The sequence below is a fragment of the Amaranthus tricolor genome, chromosome 7, assembly GCF_026212465.1.
Source record: "Amaranthus tricolor cultivar Red isolate AtriRed21 chromosome 7, ASM2621246v1, whole genome shotgun sequence".
Taxonomy (NCBI): domain Eukaryota; kingdom Viridiplantae; phylum Streptophyta; class Magnoliopsida; order Caryophyllales; family Amaranthaceae; genus Amaranthus; species Amaranthus tricolor.
This window is the reverse complement of record NC_080053.1, coordinates 29172648-29190591: the sequence shown is the minus strand read 5'-3', so window position 1 is coordinate 29190591 and position 17944 is coordinate 29172648. Positions and strand designations below refer to the sequence as shown.

Here is a 17944-nt window from a genome sequence, read left to right as displayed (position 1 = left end):
TATAGAATATAGATATTCAGATCAAAATATGAAAATATCACAAAGAAATAAGTAGTGTGCCAAAGAAGGGCACACTTTATATAAGTGTTTACTTATGTACTTGTTTCACAGTACAAGTTAGTACCCAATTCTGGAAAGAATGAGTAACTAATTATTCAACACATAACCATCCAAAACTGAAAACTTGATGCAGGAGTTGTAACAGAATCGACTATGGAGTTGCAACATCGACAACATCATCTCTTGCACGATTTTGAGGAGTTTGAACGAGTGTTTCTCCCACCCTATGATCCTCAAAATGAAGCTCAATTACGACTAGACAATGACATTATACGACCATCCTGGTTAGAAGAAATGGAGCAAGCATTTGTGCGGGATCAGTTGAAGTTTCCTTCGGTTTTAGATCCATCTACACCAAAAAAGCTTAAGATAGCATCGAAGTTTCAAAATCAAATTCCCGAAATTTCAGAAGCTTTACCGAATCAAAACAATGATGTTAATCATTCGGTGATCCTAGGCTCGCTAGACTCTAACAGTGTAGTGCCTAACGATCCCAAAATCGCATATCAATCAGAAACTTCACCATCACCGAGAATGTTAGAAGAGTTGATTAACAATCTACCTAATCAAGAAACCGACACAAATGGCCTGACGAACATAGTATCCAGACCCTCAAACGTCTTAACACGTTCCCATACCGAATACACTTATCCTACCAATGAAGAGAACATCATTGACCTGCTGAACCTTGATGATCTTGCAGAATTCGATTTTTCAGTATTAGACTTGATTGATTTTGATATCCCGACTAATCCGCACTTGGAAATCAACAACAAAGACTATATTAACAAAGCTACTAATCAATATGGAGAAGAATTTGCCAAGAAAGTGGAGAATAATTTGTGGGTTTTCCGAGAAGCGATGAAGAGAACGAGTAGGTGTTGCAATGGAGGAGAAAGAGTCGAGAAAGGGATTTGCTGCAACGGTAAGTGCTGGAGGCATATCGAGAGTAAGCTGAGGGCCTTGCAGAAGATCCCTAGAGGAAGAAAGAAAAAAGGGTTTGAACTGACTCCTCAAGAGCTCATACTTAAGAAAGAACGCCAAAAGATCAGGAACAGAATATCCGCAGCTGCTGCTTACAAGAAAGAAAAGGTAAATCAGTATTAAAGCTTCGATTCTGATCTACCCATCATCTAATTCTATCCTTCTTGTGCGAATAGGCTTATATCGTATATCTCGAAGGGCAAGTTAAGGAGTATAGGGCCGAGAACAAGATACGAAAAAACTTGATAAAGGTAATTCATCTACAAAGACATTGCTCTCCGATTATTCTATCGTTCTGTACTAAATCATTGTTCATCATCATTATCATACTCAATATCCCACTTGAAAGCAGGGTCTGGGTGAGGGAAGATGATGGACAATCTATACCCGTACTCCCTTCACAGGGAGGACTTTAGTGTTCATATTCTCCATTATCAATGTAGCGTGGGAGGCAACTTTCTCTTCATAAATTGATGTTACTCTTTCTACCCAGATCTGAAACAACCTCTTTGTTATCACTAACAAGGGTAAAGTAGCTTACTTGCGTACAACCAACCCCTTAAATTCCGCCTAATTTAGGTGGAAGCTACTTAATGACATTCGGGTAATAGAATGTTGACTCTATCTACCAAAATCCCGAGATAGTAAAAAGAAAAATATCGGTCTTCTTTGAATATAGAAGGCCATTTCACTTCAAAAACTAACCAAAAACTTAGACAAGCATATTTGAATACTAACCAATTTCTGTTTGATAATTCTTGAGCAGTTTCAAGAAAGTGCTTTTCAGATACCATCGGAAGAGCGGTCACTTCGTCGAACAACATCCGGACCCACTATAATTCACAATCACATACCCTTCGGAGGAAAAACCGTACCAAAAGTATAAGTGTTAGAGAACGAGGGCTCATTTTGACAATATTTTTTCATACTAGTTACACATTGTTACTTCAAAGCCTTAAGCCGCTATGGTGTAATTACCAACAAATAGCACTGTAATGTAACCTGCTCCTTGGGACTATGTTACACCAAATATTCACTTATTGATATAACGAATCTAGCAGTAAAATTCTATCGTCTTTCGTAATCGGTAAACAGAATAGTAGATCATGAAACAAAAACATGTAAGGCGTAGAAACTTGAGCGTGTGCATAAAAGAAATATACTCAAGTCTAGTCACATTAACGATCAAAGAGAAATTTTATGCACTCAATATGAAGGAAGGGGTTGGGGGAGAGGGAGAGATTAGAAGTAATAGACGAAACACTTACAATATGGAGATCGTTTGTGTATCACAAAGAAAAACAAAAACTCTTCTATTTAGTTTTTTAGGATCATTGATCAATGAAATGAAAAGATCTATGACCAACCGAAGATGTAGTCAAGGACATAAACGAGCACCAGAGATAACGGGTAGAGAAGGAAAGCCACAAAACATGTCCAGAGAGGGAATGTAGTACGGAAGCTGCCAAGAGCACCCATTATGACGCAAACGAGGAAAATAACGAGCACTTCGGAGGAGAAGTTCCAAGTCAATCCTCTCAAATAAACTAAAGCCAAAAATACCGAGAGACAGAGTACGTTGTTCATGGTCACCGCTCCATATAACTGTAAAAAAACAAAAAAAAGACAAATTCAGTGTTTTCCCTGTCAATCACTGTGGTAATGTAACAGTGTATTTTATAGTTCAAACAACTCCGGGTTTTAGTGGTAAATTTATTAACAAAATACGATAATTATTCTAGACACGATTACTCGTACCAAATTGTCTAAAACTCACTGTGATATCAATTGATTTGAAACCTATCACTGATAAGGCGACAACACTAAAAGCAATAATGTTACACACTAGTAAATCATAATGGTTGTATATTGAGTGGGAGCTCAACAGCATAGCCCGAGCCTCCCACATTCCAATCAACGGCTATCACTAGCCTCTAGTCCAAGAATTCTTGTCAGTTCCCCTAAACTTCTCCGTGTGGTGCTCTCTAGGTTAGCTAATTATCAAATGCACTGGTCTACAGTTCTACACCAACAAAAATCCAGTTTAGAGTACCCCGGAACGTAGTGTAAATACGTGGTAACGGTCATGGTCGCGGTAACGACATTATGATGTGGTAACATGATTAATGCGGTTATCATAAAACCAACTAAGGGCCAAAAGCATTAGATTTGCCTCAAAATGACCCAACATGGTTTATAGTAACACTTCTACGACGCAGGAATTATCGATTCGGTTTTTTTAAAACCTATACAACGTGGCCGATGCAATACGATGCAACCATTGCATTATGCCCCCATCAGATTTTCAATGTACGCCCCCATCTCCCCTGATATGTTTATCAATTTCCATAATCACTACTTTACTCTACTATGCTTATTATCTGCGAAAAAAAGGAGAAAAAAATCAACCTCAGAAAATGTGAGCGATGCAGATCTCTTCTTCTTCCTGGAGGCAAAAATGATAGCCGACACAGCTTCACTGGAATTTGTCGCCAAGGGTAAAGCAATAAACGAGATGAAGAAGGAAGGAATGCTTGTAGCATTAGAAAAATTATCCACAGCGTCAACTAATGGATCAGCAAAGACAGCAGCTATAATAGTTCCAAGCACAAGGAACAGAATTGCCTTGATGGTGGTAGCCTTTGGATTTTCAATTTCTTCTCCCTGCTCTTCACTGAAATCACCCAACAGAAAATGTTCGGCTTCTGCTTCCTGCACATATAAATAAGCACTTTATAGCCTCCAGAACTAATAACCCACAAACACCAAACGGTGAACTTAACTCTTGCTAATGCTAACCATCCCACCTCGTTGTATTTCTCTATATGTTTTAGAGTGTCAGCCGTATGATGTGAAACTTTGTCGCCTTTCACAATATCAAGCAACTTTGAGATTCCCCGAATGAACTCATCTGGATCAATTCGCTGATCTTGATGCTCTGTGTCTAATTCATTCATTAGTTTCTGCACAATGTCATCTAAGCCCATGCTGACTCCTTCTAAATGCATCCCGACAAGGAAAGCTCCAAGCTCCCCTTTCGAGAGATAACCATCATTGTCCTGGTCAATTGCTTCAAAAACCCTTTAACATCAGATAAATAACAAAAGTAAGTACTCTTAACTTTCTTTCATGTCGTTCATACGAAGTAAATGATAGTAGCAGAAAAACTAACTTTAATAATACGTCTGTGTTAGGACTACCATCATGATTGCAAAGTTTTCCAAGAGCACGCATTTTCAAAAGTTTAAGAAATCCTGTCATTACACGCTTATGCTTCACATAATCCAGCTTCCTCTCTTGTATCCAAGGTTGAAAAACCTGCCTCAACAAAATAATTGAAAGTGGATTCAGATCCTTATTTCAAATTTGACTTGAAAATAAGCTGCTCGCCATAAATATTGACCTTATGATGTCATTTAATGAGAAAATTATTGAAATTCCGAACATGGGTTGTAACACCTCGGCCCCTCGGACCGCCGATGACTATCTATAGAGACTTTAGATTGGCCCCACGACCAACACAAGTCTTTTCAGCGCACTTTAGCCTTATTCGTGCGCACCTAGGAAAACTTCCCAGGAGGTCACTCATCCTAAGATTGCTCCCCACCAAGCACGCGTAACTGTGGAGTTCTTAGCAAATGGACTCTCTTGAATAGAAGATGCACATACCCATGTCTTCGCAAATTCTAATAACATTTATTAAGCCTTGACCCATGCCCAAATGAAAGAAGCTAGAATAACACATAGCATCGAGTATATGCACTTCAATTACTGTATACTATCATGTTTTTTAACACGAAGTGATCTATCCTTGCATAATTACCTGATAAACGCAATAGCTAATCAGCATAAGAAGAGATACTATAAGGGCAATCAACACAGCCAAGTGTCTCCCTGAACTCGAATTAAGAGCTTGGGGCAATTGCACAACAAGAAACGGTAGCACAGATATAGCCATGATCCTTGCTGCATAGCTCGTCCATATATCAGTAGAAACACCAGAACCTGAGGAAGAAGCGAAAATGCCAATGTGTAAGTGCTCTTCAAACTATAGTTGTGTAAGGGAAAATCGAAAAATGTTGTATCACATCAGATGAAGGTCAAGTCGGTCATTCACCAAACATGTCATCGAATTGAAACAAGCATATGGCAGTAAGAACTAAGAACCAAAGGAGCTTGAATCACCAAAAAAAGGCAATCCGTACCTACCTAGTAAAGAAAATCCTCTTGTGTCAGTTTCGTCCATAGCGCGTGAATTTTGAAGATCACACTTTCCAATCACAATACAAGATCCCCATATTACTGTAAGAAGCATGACGGTCGAACCAGCTAACAATCCCATTCCAACAGATACCTGCTCCTGAGCAACTGCAGTACTTCCGGAAAGGCCAGATACTGCACCAGAAGAACAAAATACGTTAAAAGATACAATCATACGAATGCTAGAAAGCTCCGTGATTCATAACCATAATTGATAAGGAGAACAAAAATTGATAAGCAATCAGTAAATCTGTAAATGTAAGCTAATACAAGTTTTATACACACAATTTGCTTGAATTTAACCTCTAGCATTAAGCAATATATCAAATACACAAGGACTATAATCCAGCCAGAAATCAAATAAAAATACACCCAATAAAGATTGGATATCTATAATTTTAAACAATCAGGTCATTGTAGCTGAACCCTTATTAAAAAAATTTTAAATGGGAGAAAAACAAAAAGAACCCTCCAAAATTCCATAATTAGTACAGCCCAAGTAACACAATCTTAGATTAAAAATCGGACTGATTCAAGGTATCCGACCTGCCACGGCCACCTAAATCAATGGACCTCCAACATTAATTTACAACTTACAAAAGTACACATTACTTACTTTTTAGTTTAAGTACTTGGTTTAGGCCCTAGGATTGTGAAAAAATTGCCCATTCTTCAATAAGGCCAAATTACTACACAGAACAAAAGTCAATTTATTTGTGTGACTTTGGACAAATCTTGATGTGAAGTTAAAATATATGAAAAGCTACACACATCACATCAACCAAAAATTATTCATAAATAAAAAATTCAATGCATGATTCGCTAATTTCTTCGCGCTTCGCGAATCGTGAATCTCAAATCGAGAAAAGCTAATCATAGGTTGGTTTTGGGCTATTCTTGGATAAATTTTGAGCAAACCATAAATTCAATTAACCAACGAATTTTGTTACAGAACACCAATCTATATTCAAGTCATTAAATTAAAAAACAGACACACATCAAGTTCCAATCCATAAATAAATATATTTATAATCATGAGCAATAGCACAATAATAAAGTAAGCAATTAATTTTCTTCATATCACGTAGCCGAACAAAAATCATATTCAAAAACTCAAAATCGAAAAACAACAAATAAAAACAGAAGTATGTAAGATTTAGTAATTTACCCATAATAAGCATGGCATCAGGAAGAGCACCAAGAATGGGAAGGAAGAGACCACCGACAATACCAGGACCCAAAATCTCCAACAAAAGCTCACTTCCATTGGATAAATAAGTAGCAGCCAAATACATCAAATACCCATAAACTATAATCAAGAAGGAATTCCCCAATACAGTTGTAGTACATGGAAGAAACCCATAAGTCTGTTCACAATTTTCTGCAGAAAACAGTGATTGAATCGATGGAAGACGAAGAAAAGATGGTGAACCCGAACCCACATCATGAGAGACTAGATCGCGGGTCGCAGAAACAGCAGAGATCAGAAGAATGAGGAATGAGAAAATGAGGAAGTGAGTTGGGGTTTTAGTTCGCCTTCTAGTGTTGATGATCTTCATTTTCATGGTGGTTGGTGGGATTTTTGGGATTTCACAGAGATATTTTAGTATAGAATGAAATGATGGATAAATCAAGATAGCAGTGTGATGGGATGAAATCTAGCCAGGGAATATGGAACGATTAAAGTACTATTACTGGTATTTGAGAGACTAGTATTTGATACATATACTAGTACAATAGTATGTATTTGTTTATTATATTTGCTATATTTTATTTTTTATCTAATAATGCATAATTTTGATTATTTGTCTTTTAAAATATGCTTAATTGAATTTGTAAAAATTTAATATTATGAAAGTATGTAACTAGATGATTTTAACAAGGTCTCATATGACTATTATTTTTTTGTGCGACTCCACCTAGGTTCAGTCGCACTTTTTGTGCGACTCGTAATTTTTTTTTTTATTTTGAATTACATTAAAATAAAAATTACCTCGAGTTTTTGTAACGACTCCTCCTAGGTTCAATCGCACTTTAACTTCGCACTTTAGCTTCGATTAATTTTATGTGTAGATTTTGTGTTTTTTGAAGTGATAAATGTGTTATTGAGTGAGTTTGAAGTGTTTTTTAGAAATTTTAAAATTTTTAAGTCCAAGAGCATTTTCGTCATTTTATTAAATTATTTTAAAATATAAATGGCGATAAAATGAAAAAGATAGCGAAAAATAAATATTAGGTTGGAAATAGTTGATGAAAATGAAAGATGTTTTTTAAGATTTCTTGAAATGGAGCCCACAACTTTTAAGTTCTGTTATGAAGAGTTCCTTATGTTGAAGTAAAATAAATTGAGATAGAAAAATCTCGAACAAAACTTACGTCACTACTTCATGTCTAATTGTCAATCACAAAATAGTGGTTAGCCACGAATTATGATGATTCACCAATAACTAACATTGACTTAACAAGCAATCTGATTTGATATATACAAGTTTATTTAATTAGTTGACTTTCATGATTTTAAGATTGTAAGTATTCACTTTGAAATTATAAAGGTGATCGTTTTAAACTATAAATAATCACTTTAAGACTATTTAGTAGGCAATGATAATTCATCACGTAACCGCTCCGTGGGCCTACTTGTGTGGACACGCCCACAGGCCACAGGCACCCGTAGGCTGGGGCCTATAAATTCATGGATAAGGAGGGTTGACTTGCATTATCACTTGATGAGATTCGCCCCCCAAAATTATATGATTTTTTGAGTATTATCCATCAAACATTCTACAACTCACTATTTCAGTGACGTGGCATATTCCTCACATGTAAGTATTTTTAATACTATTACATGTGATCATTTATAATTATTCATTTTAAGATTATAAGTTATTACTTTAAAAATTATAAGTGATCACTACAAGATTGTAAGTGTTAAATAAAAAAAAAGTGTAAGTGTACATTGGGCAACCCATAGAGATGATATCACTATGAGACCGTCTCATTAGAGAATTGCGACTTAATTTATGAAATGACACGGTCTTGCACTTAGATCATATCTATTGAGTTGGTCCAATGTGATTTATAGTTTTAAAGTGCCTAATTATAATTTTAAAGTTTTCATTTATAATATTAAAGTGGTTAATTATAATCTTAAAGTGACTAATTATAACTTTAATTTTAAAATGGTTAATTACAAACTTAGGGGGTGTTTGGTATAAAAGTAGTAAATGGAAAGGTAACGAATGACAAGAGCTAAGGGTAATAGTAAATGTTACTGTTGTTAGTTGTTTGGTGTAAAAATGAAAAGGAAACACTTAACAATTTACTTCTTCTCTTGCCATAGCTGCACAACTCACATTAATCAAACCAACATCTATCCATACACTACCATCATCATCACCACCACCACAACAACCATAGTCCCGTCGCACAAACTGCCGCGTCAATCAATTTGCAAATTTCACACTGAAAATTTATAAGTACTAAAAATGCCCTAAAAATCCATTAAAATTAATTTTTTTGCTTCTTGCTTGTTCATGAAAATGCTCATATCTTAACCATCAATGACGACGTTGATAGTGGTGTCATAGACGCCTAATAATCTGAATTGTACTTTAGTTTTCAACCATTGAAGAGATTTAAGAAGAAAAGGAAGAAATTAGGATATATGTAAAAGGGAGAGATCTGGAAGATCGGGTTCGGAGAATCAAGGGAGAGGAGAGAGAATGTATGACCATGAATTTCAGATCTAGCTTTGAGAAGAAGATAAAGAGATCAATTTTCAGTTTACACATCATAACTGAGGGAAGAAATACAAAGAGTAGCATAGGGTATTTGTTACCAGTGATACATGAAGAGAAACAAAATAACGGGAACTGTTTATGGTTGATAACGGAAACAATTGACAGATCTTTATAACAAACAGAGGGTAAGGTAAACGGATTATGAATCTGTTTCTGACCCTCCATATTTTGGTAACCAAACACCCCCTTAAAGTAACCAAATATAATTTTAAAAGTAATTAGTTCAATCACTTTTTATAGTTTTAAAGTAATAACTTATAATCTTCAACTGGTTACTTGGTTAGTTAGAAAAACGAGTTGATTTTATGACTTCGTTTTATGGGTAGAAATTATGTAGATTTCACACCATATTCTTTCTAATAACGACGAATATAAATATATATTTGGTTAGTAATAAGTGGATATGTATATAAAAAGTCAAACACACATTACAGGTGATGGGTAGACTTGTTGATTTTGTTTTCGGCATGATTTTGACTCGAAACGCGATCAAAATTTATTGGGTAATATCACGGGTCAGAATTAGCCATAATTAGTGTAACACCCCAGAACTAGGTCTAATTTTCAAAATTACTTTTATGAAAAAACATAAACTAAAACCTAATCACGGGAGCGTTACCGCGGACATCTATTTATGGTAAGAAATAGATGTAAGGCTAAAATAATTTTATATAATTTAACTACTAAAACGGTTCTTATAATTAAAAGTGAATTTTTAACTGAGACATTACTACTAATAAAAACTTATTTTCGAGGTGAACCTCACTCCATGATCCCCACCCAATTAATAACCTGCAAAAATAATAATGCAAGAAAGACAGGGAAAAAACTCCCAAAACCAGGAAATTGAGTAATTCTAACTCCATCCTGTAAAACAATTTAGTTTGAGAATAATTTAAGAAATATAAATTATAATTGAGTTGAAAGTAATTTTAGAAATAATATATAGTTGAGTTAAACATGAACCAATTAATTAATTTGATAGTTAATAATGATAAACACGTATATCTAATCATTAATTTAAGGGAACGAGAACGACAATTATTATATTTATAAATTAAGAATAAAATACAAATTAAAAGTAACAAAAATAAATGAGACACATTCTATAAATTGGAGGGAGTAAAAAAAAACAATCATCACAAAAAAGCGCTAGATGCAAAAGTGCAAAAATGCATTAGCCTTCACATTTCACTAAGCTTAAACTATTAAAACCTTTGAGGTACACTTTTTAAAACTAAAATAAAAAATTCTAACCAGTAAAGGTTTTTGAGCTCAACATCATTCACAATATCGATTAAAATTTAAGACCATTATAACAAAGTGAAACCATTTTTTTCACTTTGACTCAAATATCCAAAAATAATTAAAAAGTTAAGTTAAAAAAAAACTACTCTTTTGATATTTCTATTTTTCATTTTAAGCAGATTTATTTGTTATTATTTTACAAAACTTTTTGTTTATATCAATTTTTTTTATATAATTAGTCTTGATAATACTCATTTTAATAATAACATTTTTTATAATATTTATGATCCTATATCTCATTTACCTTTTTTAATATTTATAGTCTTTATATTTTTTAACTTTATTTTATATATTTTTAATATTTATAATCTCAATTTTTTTCTCTAAACTTTATTATTTAATAAAGCATTAGGAGTAAATATTATTTAAAAGTGGTAACTTATACTCCTCATTCAATTGAATTTGCAATATTTTCTATTTTAATCCGTTTTATAATTTGCATTATTTTTAATTTTGAATAATAGTCTGCCACTTTCTTTTAATTTTATCCATACATTTTAACTAATAATTTATCATTCATATTCCATACATTTTAATCACATAGTTCATTCTCTTTATTTATTTATTTATTATACCACTTTCTTCAAATTTATCATGTTTCCCTTGTAAATCAAAGATAACCGAGAAAAAAACAAGTTAATAAAAAGTTCAAGTAAGCTCAAGCTTAAAGATAAAAGAAGACATATCTTTCAAATTTTCGAATTTTAATGCAGTAATTTTGGATTTTCCATCTATTCCATTTCTTTCCCACCTAAATTCATCTCTTATATCTAAAATTTGATATTAATTGTGAGCGAATTCACATGGAAATCTGATTCGCTGAAGGAGTTCAGTATATTCAATCAAATTTCAGTGTTAATGGAGGAACAAGCACCTTTTAGTCCTCTAATTCGCAAAATCGCTGGAGAAGTTGTTGCTAAACCTAAGCACAAAACCTTCAATCGTCCTAATCTGGTTTGTAACCCTATATTCTCTAATTATATGAACAAATTGTTGTTTTTCTGTTTTTTTTTTTTAATTATTTATTTTGCTGTTTCTAGTTTTCTTATGTTTTGAAAGGTTTTGATTTTAATTTGGTTTAATGATTAATGGTGGCGCATCAGATTTGTCTCGTTGAATGGTGGCTCTCTAAGCCAGGAGTTGGCAAGGGTTTAGCTGTTTGTGGTCGCCCTGAAGAAAAAACTAGAATGTAAGGATACTTTTTTGTTTTGTGGCAATTCATTTTTCTGTTGATCCATCGATTTTTCAAAAAATATTGTTGTGTGTTTTATATTGATGTGTTTAAATTGTTGCGGATTGTGGCCATACTTTGTTTCTATGAATTGGATATTTATCTTGAGTAGGTTCAGATTCATGTTCTTGGGTTTCAGGTTATAAAAGACTACGTTTAAATGATACATCAAATTATGTGAAATTGTCAATGATATTTGCTTACGGTGGGCAATAACCCAATAAGATACTATCTCTTTGTTATTACTAACAAGGTAAGGTTGCACATCCAACTCTCCAAACCCCACTTACTTGGGAGTCATTTTGTGGTGTTGGATAATAAAGGAATATTGTTGTTGTATATGGCTTTGCTTGAGGTTTATTAAACTATTGTGGTTTAACAATTAGCCCCTGCAATTCTTTTAGGTTGACCTCGGGGCAAACTCATGTACAAATGGATTATCTCTGCTATATTAAAATTATAGATTATAATAGGCTATATTAAAATTGACATTGTATGTACTTCTTTTTATTTAAGTTGCGTATAATGGTTGCTAACAATGGTCAATCAACAAAGACTTTTTTGTTCACTAAGAAGGTAAGGTTGCATACTTGCATACAAGTATACAACCAAGCCTCCAACCTTGTCTAGGTGGGAGCCACTAAATGACATTAGGGTACTCAAATGTTGTTGTTCTTGTATCTGTTCATGAGTTGATGTACCCATTCTTATCATGGCACCCTTTCTAATTTCTAAATTAGCATTTGATGATGTTGGTTTTGTTCAACATTGTTTTACTTTGTTTGGAAAGAGATAATATTTGATGTTGTTTGCATTAATTGTTTCTGTTTAAATTTTCTTGGTGCTTTACTAGCTTAGTCATGCTTAGTTTTCTGTACGATTTTGAAAAAAAAAATACTTGCAATTTGATTTCATGGTCTGATGCTTTTAGATGCAACGATGCACAACGAAAGTTTCACTCTGCTCCTGCTAAAAGGAGGTATGCATCTAGAGAATTCCACTCAACAAAAATTGTGAAGAGACATGGCTGTAGTACACTTGAGACTTCTGATGGCTTTATAGTTTCTCTATGTGGCTTTATAAACAAGTCTCGCTCGCTAGAAAATGGCTACTCCACCGAGGTATGTGCAACTTTGGGCTACATAGCTAGAAAGGTAGCTACATCTGATTGGTTTAATATTCAATTATTTATTTTATGTATGCAGAGACTTCAGCTTATGTTACTATGCAGTCTGCACCTAGTATTTTTATCACTTGGTTGTTTAGTAATGACCAAAACTACTTCACAATTCCGTATCTAATTTACGGGCTTCCCTGAATTCTTTTCTGTTCTTGATGGTTTGCTTATTGGTGTTTGGTCCAGGTCCTTGGTGATGAAGTCTCTGCATAGTAATAAACTGAAATCTCTTCATAATTGGGGAATATGTGTCTAATTTACTAGCTTCCCTGAAGTCTCTGCATAATTGGGGAAATGTCCTAGGTCGTTGGTAGTTGGTAATGTTGCCTTATTGGTGTTTTTAAATGGCTTGCCAAACTTACATCATCAAATGTTCTTTGGCTTAACAGCGTAATAACTAATTGGTCTTCTGTCAGATGCTATTAATCTAATTAATCTAATTGACTTTCTTTGTGTGGAAGTAATTGAGAAAAACAGGCTTCTATTTAGATAACTAGATTAGTATAACTAATTTCTAAGGAATGTTCCACATTTTCCCTCTGATGTTGAGTTTATAGATCAATAAAATTGCATTTCAAAGATTTCATAAAAGTTATGAGAATGAAGATGCTTACAGCTTTTAAACCCAAATTAGTGTTTCTTTTTTTCTCTTTGTGCTGATCGAGTAAATTTGTTGATTTAGGTTGATCTATCTAATTCTGAATTGACATTCAGATTTTATCTGCCCAAAGAATTTATATATGGAGTCATGATCTCTTTGGCTGCAGATGTAGAAGAATGGTTGTATTATTAAGTGCAGTTCACTCTTCTTTACTTGTTAGTTGAATATCTTTCTTCGCCATGACATTTTACTAAGCAAGACATGAAACTCTCTTCTAATCCGTTAATCCTTGCTCCCTTAAGATCTTTTAATTAACCCCAAGTTATTAGCTATGCCCTTTCTTGAAAACTTCTTGTTTACTACAATGGCCTATGGAGATTGATATATGAATGTATTTGTGCGTATGAGTTTGCCAATTACAAACTTGAAGTGTCTTTTGGGCTTAAAATGATTTCAAATTATGGTATAGACCTGGATATAAGGCCTAGAAAGGTTGAATTATTGGCTTGAAAGTTTAAGCTCTAGCTTATGAGGAGGTAGAATTATGATTTTTTTGGGGTGAATGGGTAGGGGCTGGAGGGTTAAATTATCTTCGGCATGTTCGAAAACGAGAAATGTGATGCTGGGGATCGATATAGGTGATTGATTCCAAAGGACACTCTTTTATACAACATAGTGTATTTATCCTCGCTTGTACATTTGCTATATTCATTGATACTAAAATCTTTCTACTTCATCCATATTTCCTTCACAAACATCCCCAACCTTTTCAAGCCTTCCCTGACAAATTAAGATAGTTTCAGACTTTAGCCTTCGTACTCTCTATTGGTATTCTTCTGTTCACTGTTGAATTTTCTAGTAGTAATAGACATTTGCTTCAAGCTTCTTTGGTTCAGTTTGACTACACCTGTTCTTCATGTGAGCTGACAGATATTATAATTACTTGGAATGACGGATTCGAGGCCCGGAAGCTGCCTCTTGCAGAAATGCAGGGTAAGGTTGCCTCCTATACACTCCTATGGTGGGACCCTTCCCCAAACCTCACCCTGCAAGGACACTCTGTGCACCGGGCAGCCCTTAATGAATCACCTGATAATATAGGACAGAGGGAGTCACAAAACGTGCCTATCAAAGTTGCATTTCTTGCCCTAATGCGAGTAATAGTGATGCCTAGCAACATATGTACATCTGTTAGATCAACACGGCTTCTGAGCAGGTTTGCAGGGATTTTATTTACGGCTTTCCTTATAACTGGGAGCATTATGCAACATCTGTCCCTGAAGAATCAAGTCAAGTTAACCTCACAGATTTAACTAAGTGCTTTCCGCCTGCTGATTTAGACGCCTACAATGGGGCTCAATTGCACGAATTGAGTTTGTCGCTGTCTAACCCTGAAAGAGAGCTGTTTTGTAACAAAGTTTGTGACGATCTCATGGAATTGTCGAGTCTTATTGATGAAAATGAAGCTCAACCCTCAAAACCTACTCGATCTCAAGTTGATGCGGATGTTTTAACCTCCGAGTCTCGGAATACCAAGGTACCTAGAAGCAAAGAAGGAATGCTTTGTGAGACTCTTCCCCTAGGAAAGAATGGCGTGAAATGGTCAATCTTGATGTTTTTGATGATATTAATGTATGCAGGTTTTTACTTTTCAAGCGGGGAAATGTGAATGTATCACCGAAGTTTTACTTGAACACGAAGACTCATAGTATGCCTCAAGAAATCTCGGGTGAGTTAAGGTACTAATTACTAGATTTTGACATCTCGACACTATGAAATTCTGTATATTCTTAGAAGTAGACATGAAACTCTGGTTTTCGGTTATGGTTTGTATTTCGAGCTCAAGGTTGAAAATCCAAACCTTGACCTAAACACATTTTCTTTTGGGATCCTGATTTGAATCAAGCACATGAAGTTTCAAAAAATGAAACTCAAGCCTTAAAAAAAGGGTTTGGTCAGATAGATCCTGTAGGATCTAGAATCCATCCCTATCTCTAGACATAAAACATCAAATTTAGCTTGAAAATAGTTGATTTGATCTAGTTAGATAATATTTTACAAAAAGTAATCAAGTTGCAAACTTAGATGAGTTTAATTTAAGTAGAGAATCGAGTTTTTTTTTAATATTTTTCCCTCAGCCAATCCTGTAATTAAAAAGTTAATTAAATAGTAGAAAATAAGAAATTAAAGAAAGTAACTATTGAGAATTTGTTTTTGGTATAATTAATTTGATTTCGTTGACTTGAAAGGGAATTTAAAATGATGTATTATCATTGATTTGAAATGTAATGTCTTTTATTGACTTTCTGGAAATGCTTACTTACGATTATGAGTGGCTTTGTTTAGTATAGTCGTAAGTCAATGTAGTACTCTCAAGCATTCTATGGCCAAAACTATCAATCTATGACCAAAAGTAGGGAAAAAAATGAGTATAAAATAGTTTTGTAAGCCATTGAAAATTTAGCAATCTAACTTGATGTATTATATATTTATATCATTATTATATTTAATATATTTTGCTGATTAAGAATGAGAATAAAATTAAGTTGAAAAATAGCAGACCATTTCCTTATTAAATAAGACAAGAAAGTTGCAACAACTCAACCTTGGAAAAGACTTCAAATACATTAAATGCCCAAAATACATCGTACTTCCTTCGTTCTATTATACTTGCTACATTTGACTTTTTACGCAATCTAATGTGTTATTTTGTTCATTTTATATGTTGACTTATGCACTTCTAAAAATTATAAAAAGTTAATATTATTAAAGTATACGATTAGACGATTCCAACAAGATCCCACTTGACTATATTTTTACTTACATATTAGCCACAATATAATGTAGCAAGTATTTCAGAACGAATGAAGTATATAAGATGAATAACTTGGATCGTACTTGATGCATTTGTTATATTTTGTATTTTTATTTGACTTAATGAATTTATTAACAATAATATACTTATATTCGAATATCGGTTTGTGTGCTTTTTCCTCATCTTACTTATAAATTCAATTTATCTCTTTATTAACTTTTTTTTTTTTTAATCTTTCTTTTCTTTTACAACTCTCAACCAAACTTAACATATTGATCACTAATTTTAAAGTTGAAACAAAAATAATAGGAGATATAGAGATATGATATTATTGTTCAAAAAAGAAATATTATAAGAGAATAGAAAATGAGTTTTGAGAACAATAATAAATCTTTACTTATAAAAAGCAATTGAATAATATTGATTGAATTAATAGAATTAACTAAAATTATATTGTCTATTTGCATGGAAAATTAAGTTACTTTTACTTAAAGTTATTCTAATTTTATAGTTATTTTATCTAAATATGCCTATATTTTCATTACAATTACTTTAATCAATTATTGATTTTCCTATATTTTGCATCATTGTTTCTCCTTCCCCTTGTCTATTCATCAAACTAATGTTGGAAATGTCTTTATTATTATTTAACTTATCAATTCCTTTTATATTAATTGGTTTCTTTATGTTGATTTTTTTACCTTAATTTTTTTAATGACTCTTAGGTAAATTTCATCTAATAACAATAGTACTCCCTCCGTTCTTTTTTGTTCTTCATATTTATTTTTTACACATTTTTCAAAGCAAATTTTAAACCTCAATATTTCTAAATATGCATAATAAAAAATTATAAAAAATACATAATAAAAAAGTATTCATTAAGACAAATCTAATGAGATTTCACATGGATATATTTATACCTTCTAAATATGTCTCAAAAACATTAATTAAATTTCTCTCTCCTTAAGATGGAATATTTCAAATGGGAAGAACATTAGAGAACGAAGAGAGTATTTATTAAAAATAAGGTTATTAGGGTAAAAAGATATGATAATAAGAATAAATAAACATAATTTTAATCAAACACAAATAAGCCTAGTTAAATTTTAAAAAATTATATACTTAGATAAGATTAAGTCCAATAATCATGGTCTTAGATTAGGTCATTATGAGCTAATTTTCCCAAACAAGAAAAAAGTAATAGTGAAATCATATAAAACAATTGTCACCCATAGATGTATGTACGAAATTTAAAATGTGAGCGTATCACATAAATAAAATAAAAAGTATTATTAAAAAATTAATTGTTTTGACTTACGAAATAGACTGAAGAAAGGAAGATTAGATGGAATTCGAATTTAAAATTTTATTTAAAAATACAATATTTTTTTCTAACGTAACTTAATTTTCAAATTTAAAAAAAAAAATTAAAATTATTGTAAGATGAGTAATGTGCTTCATTTTTAAATAATCATATAATCACGCAAGGATGCCGACCTAAAGTCGTTCACTTCCACTGTCATTGAGAGGTACACATACATCATTATTGTCTTAAACAAATAATAGATTACGTATTTGATGACACAAAAGTTCATACTCCATTTTTGTAAAAAAATAAGTCTTAATTATCAATTATTCAATTAACATCCACATTTACTTCCTCACTGTTTTTTGGTTAGATAGTCATAATTGGTAATATACCGTAAAA

General features: G+C 33.0%; 2 protein-coding genes across 3 annotated transcripts; one reads left to right on the top strand and one right to left on the bottom strand.

The window, feature by feature from the left end:
* Window positions 1–2195: 2195 nt before the first annotated feature.
* LOC130817983 (sodium/calcium exchanger NCL) lies at window positions 2196–6993 on the bottom strand. Its single transcript, XM_057683992.1, has 7 exons — window positions 6473–6993; window positions 5254–5439; window positions 4868–5049; window positions 4217–4362; window positions 3852–4125; window positions 3454–3756; window positions 2196–2649 (listed from the first exon to the last, which is right to left on the bottom strand). The coding sequence occupies exons 1-7, from the start codon at window positions 6867–6869 to the stop codon at window positions 2401–2403; spliced, it is 1737 nt and encodes a 578-aa protein (XP_057539975.1). The 5' UTR covers window positions 6870–6993; the 3' UTR covers window positions 2196–2400.
* Window positions 6994–11015: 4022 nt separating this feature from the next.
* LOC130817963 (protein EMBRYO DEFECTIVE 1674-like) lies at window positions 11016–16434 on the top strand. 2 transcript variants are annotated; one of them, XM_057683954.1, is made up of 5 exons: window positions 11016–11366; window positions 11516–11601; window positions 12575–12764; window positions 14638–14958; window positions 15062–16423. In XM_057683954.1, the coding sequence occupies exons 1-5, from the start codon at window positions 11271–11273 to the stop codon at window positions 15128–15130; spliced, it is 762 nt and encodes a 253-aa protein (XP_057539937.1). In that variant the 5' UTR covers window positions 11016–11270; the 3' UTR covers window positions 15131–16423. The 2 variants fall into 2 exon arrangements, with proteins under 2 accessions (XP_057539937.1, XP_057539936.1); XM_057683953.1 differs by having other exon boundaries at window positions 11024–11366; window positions 14638–16434.
* Window positions 16435–17944: the final 1510 nt, after the last annotated feature.

Coding starts and splice junctions, on each gene's coding strand:
- LOC130817983 (XM_057683992.1), bottom strand. CDS start 6,869: ATGAAAATGAAGATCATCAACACTAGAAGGCGAACTAAAACCCCAACT. Junction 4,363..4,867: donor TTAGCTATTGCGTTTATCAG/GTAATTATGCAA, acceptor TTGTTGAGGCAG/GTTTTTCAACCTTGGATACA. Junction 2,650..3,453: donor CATCGCTCACATTTTCTGAG/GTTGATTTTTTT, acceptor GTTTTTTTACAG/TTATATGGAGCGGTGACCAT.
- LOC130817963 (XM_057683953.1), top strand. CDS start 11,271: ATGGAGGAACAAGCACCTTTTAGTCCTCTAATTCGCAAAATCGCTGGA. Junction 11,367..11,515: donor CCTTCAATCGTCCTAATCTG/GTTTGTAACCCT, acceptor GTGGCGCATCAG/ATTTGTCTCGTTGAATGGTG. Junction 12,765..14,637: donor AAAATGGCTACTCCACCGAG/GTATGTGCAACT, acceptor GCTTCTGAGCAG/GTTTGCAGGGATTTTATTTA.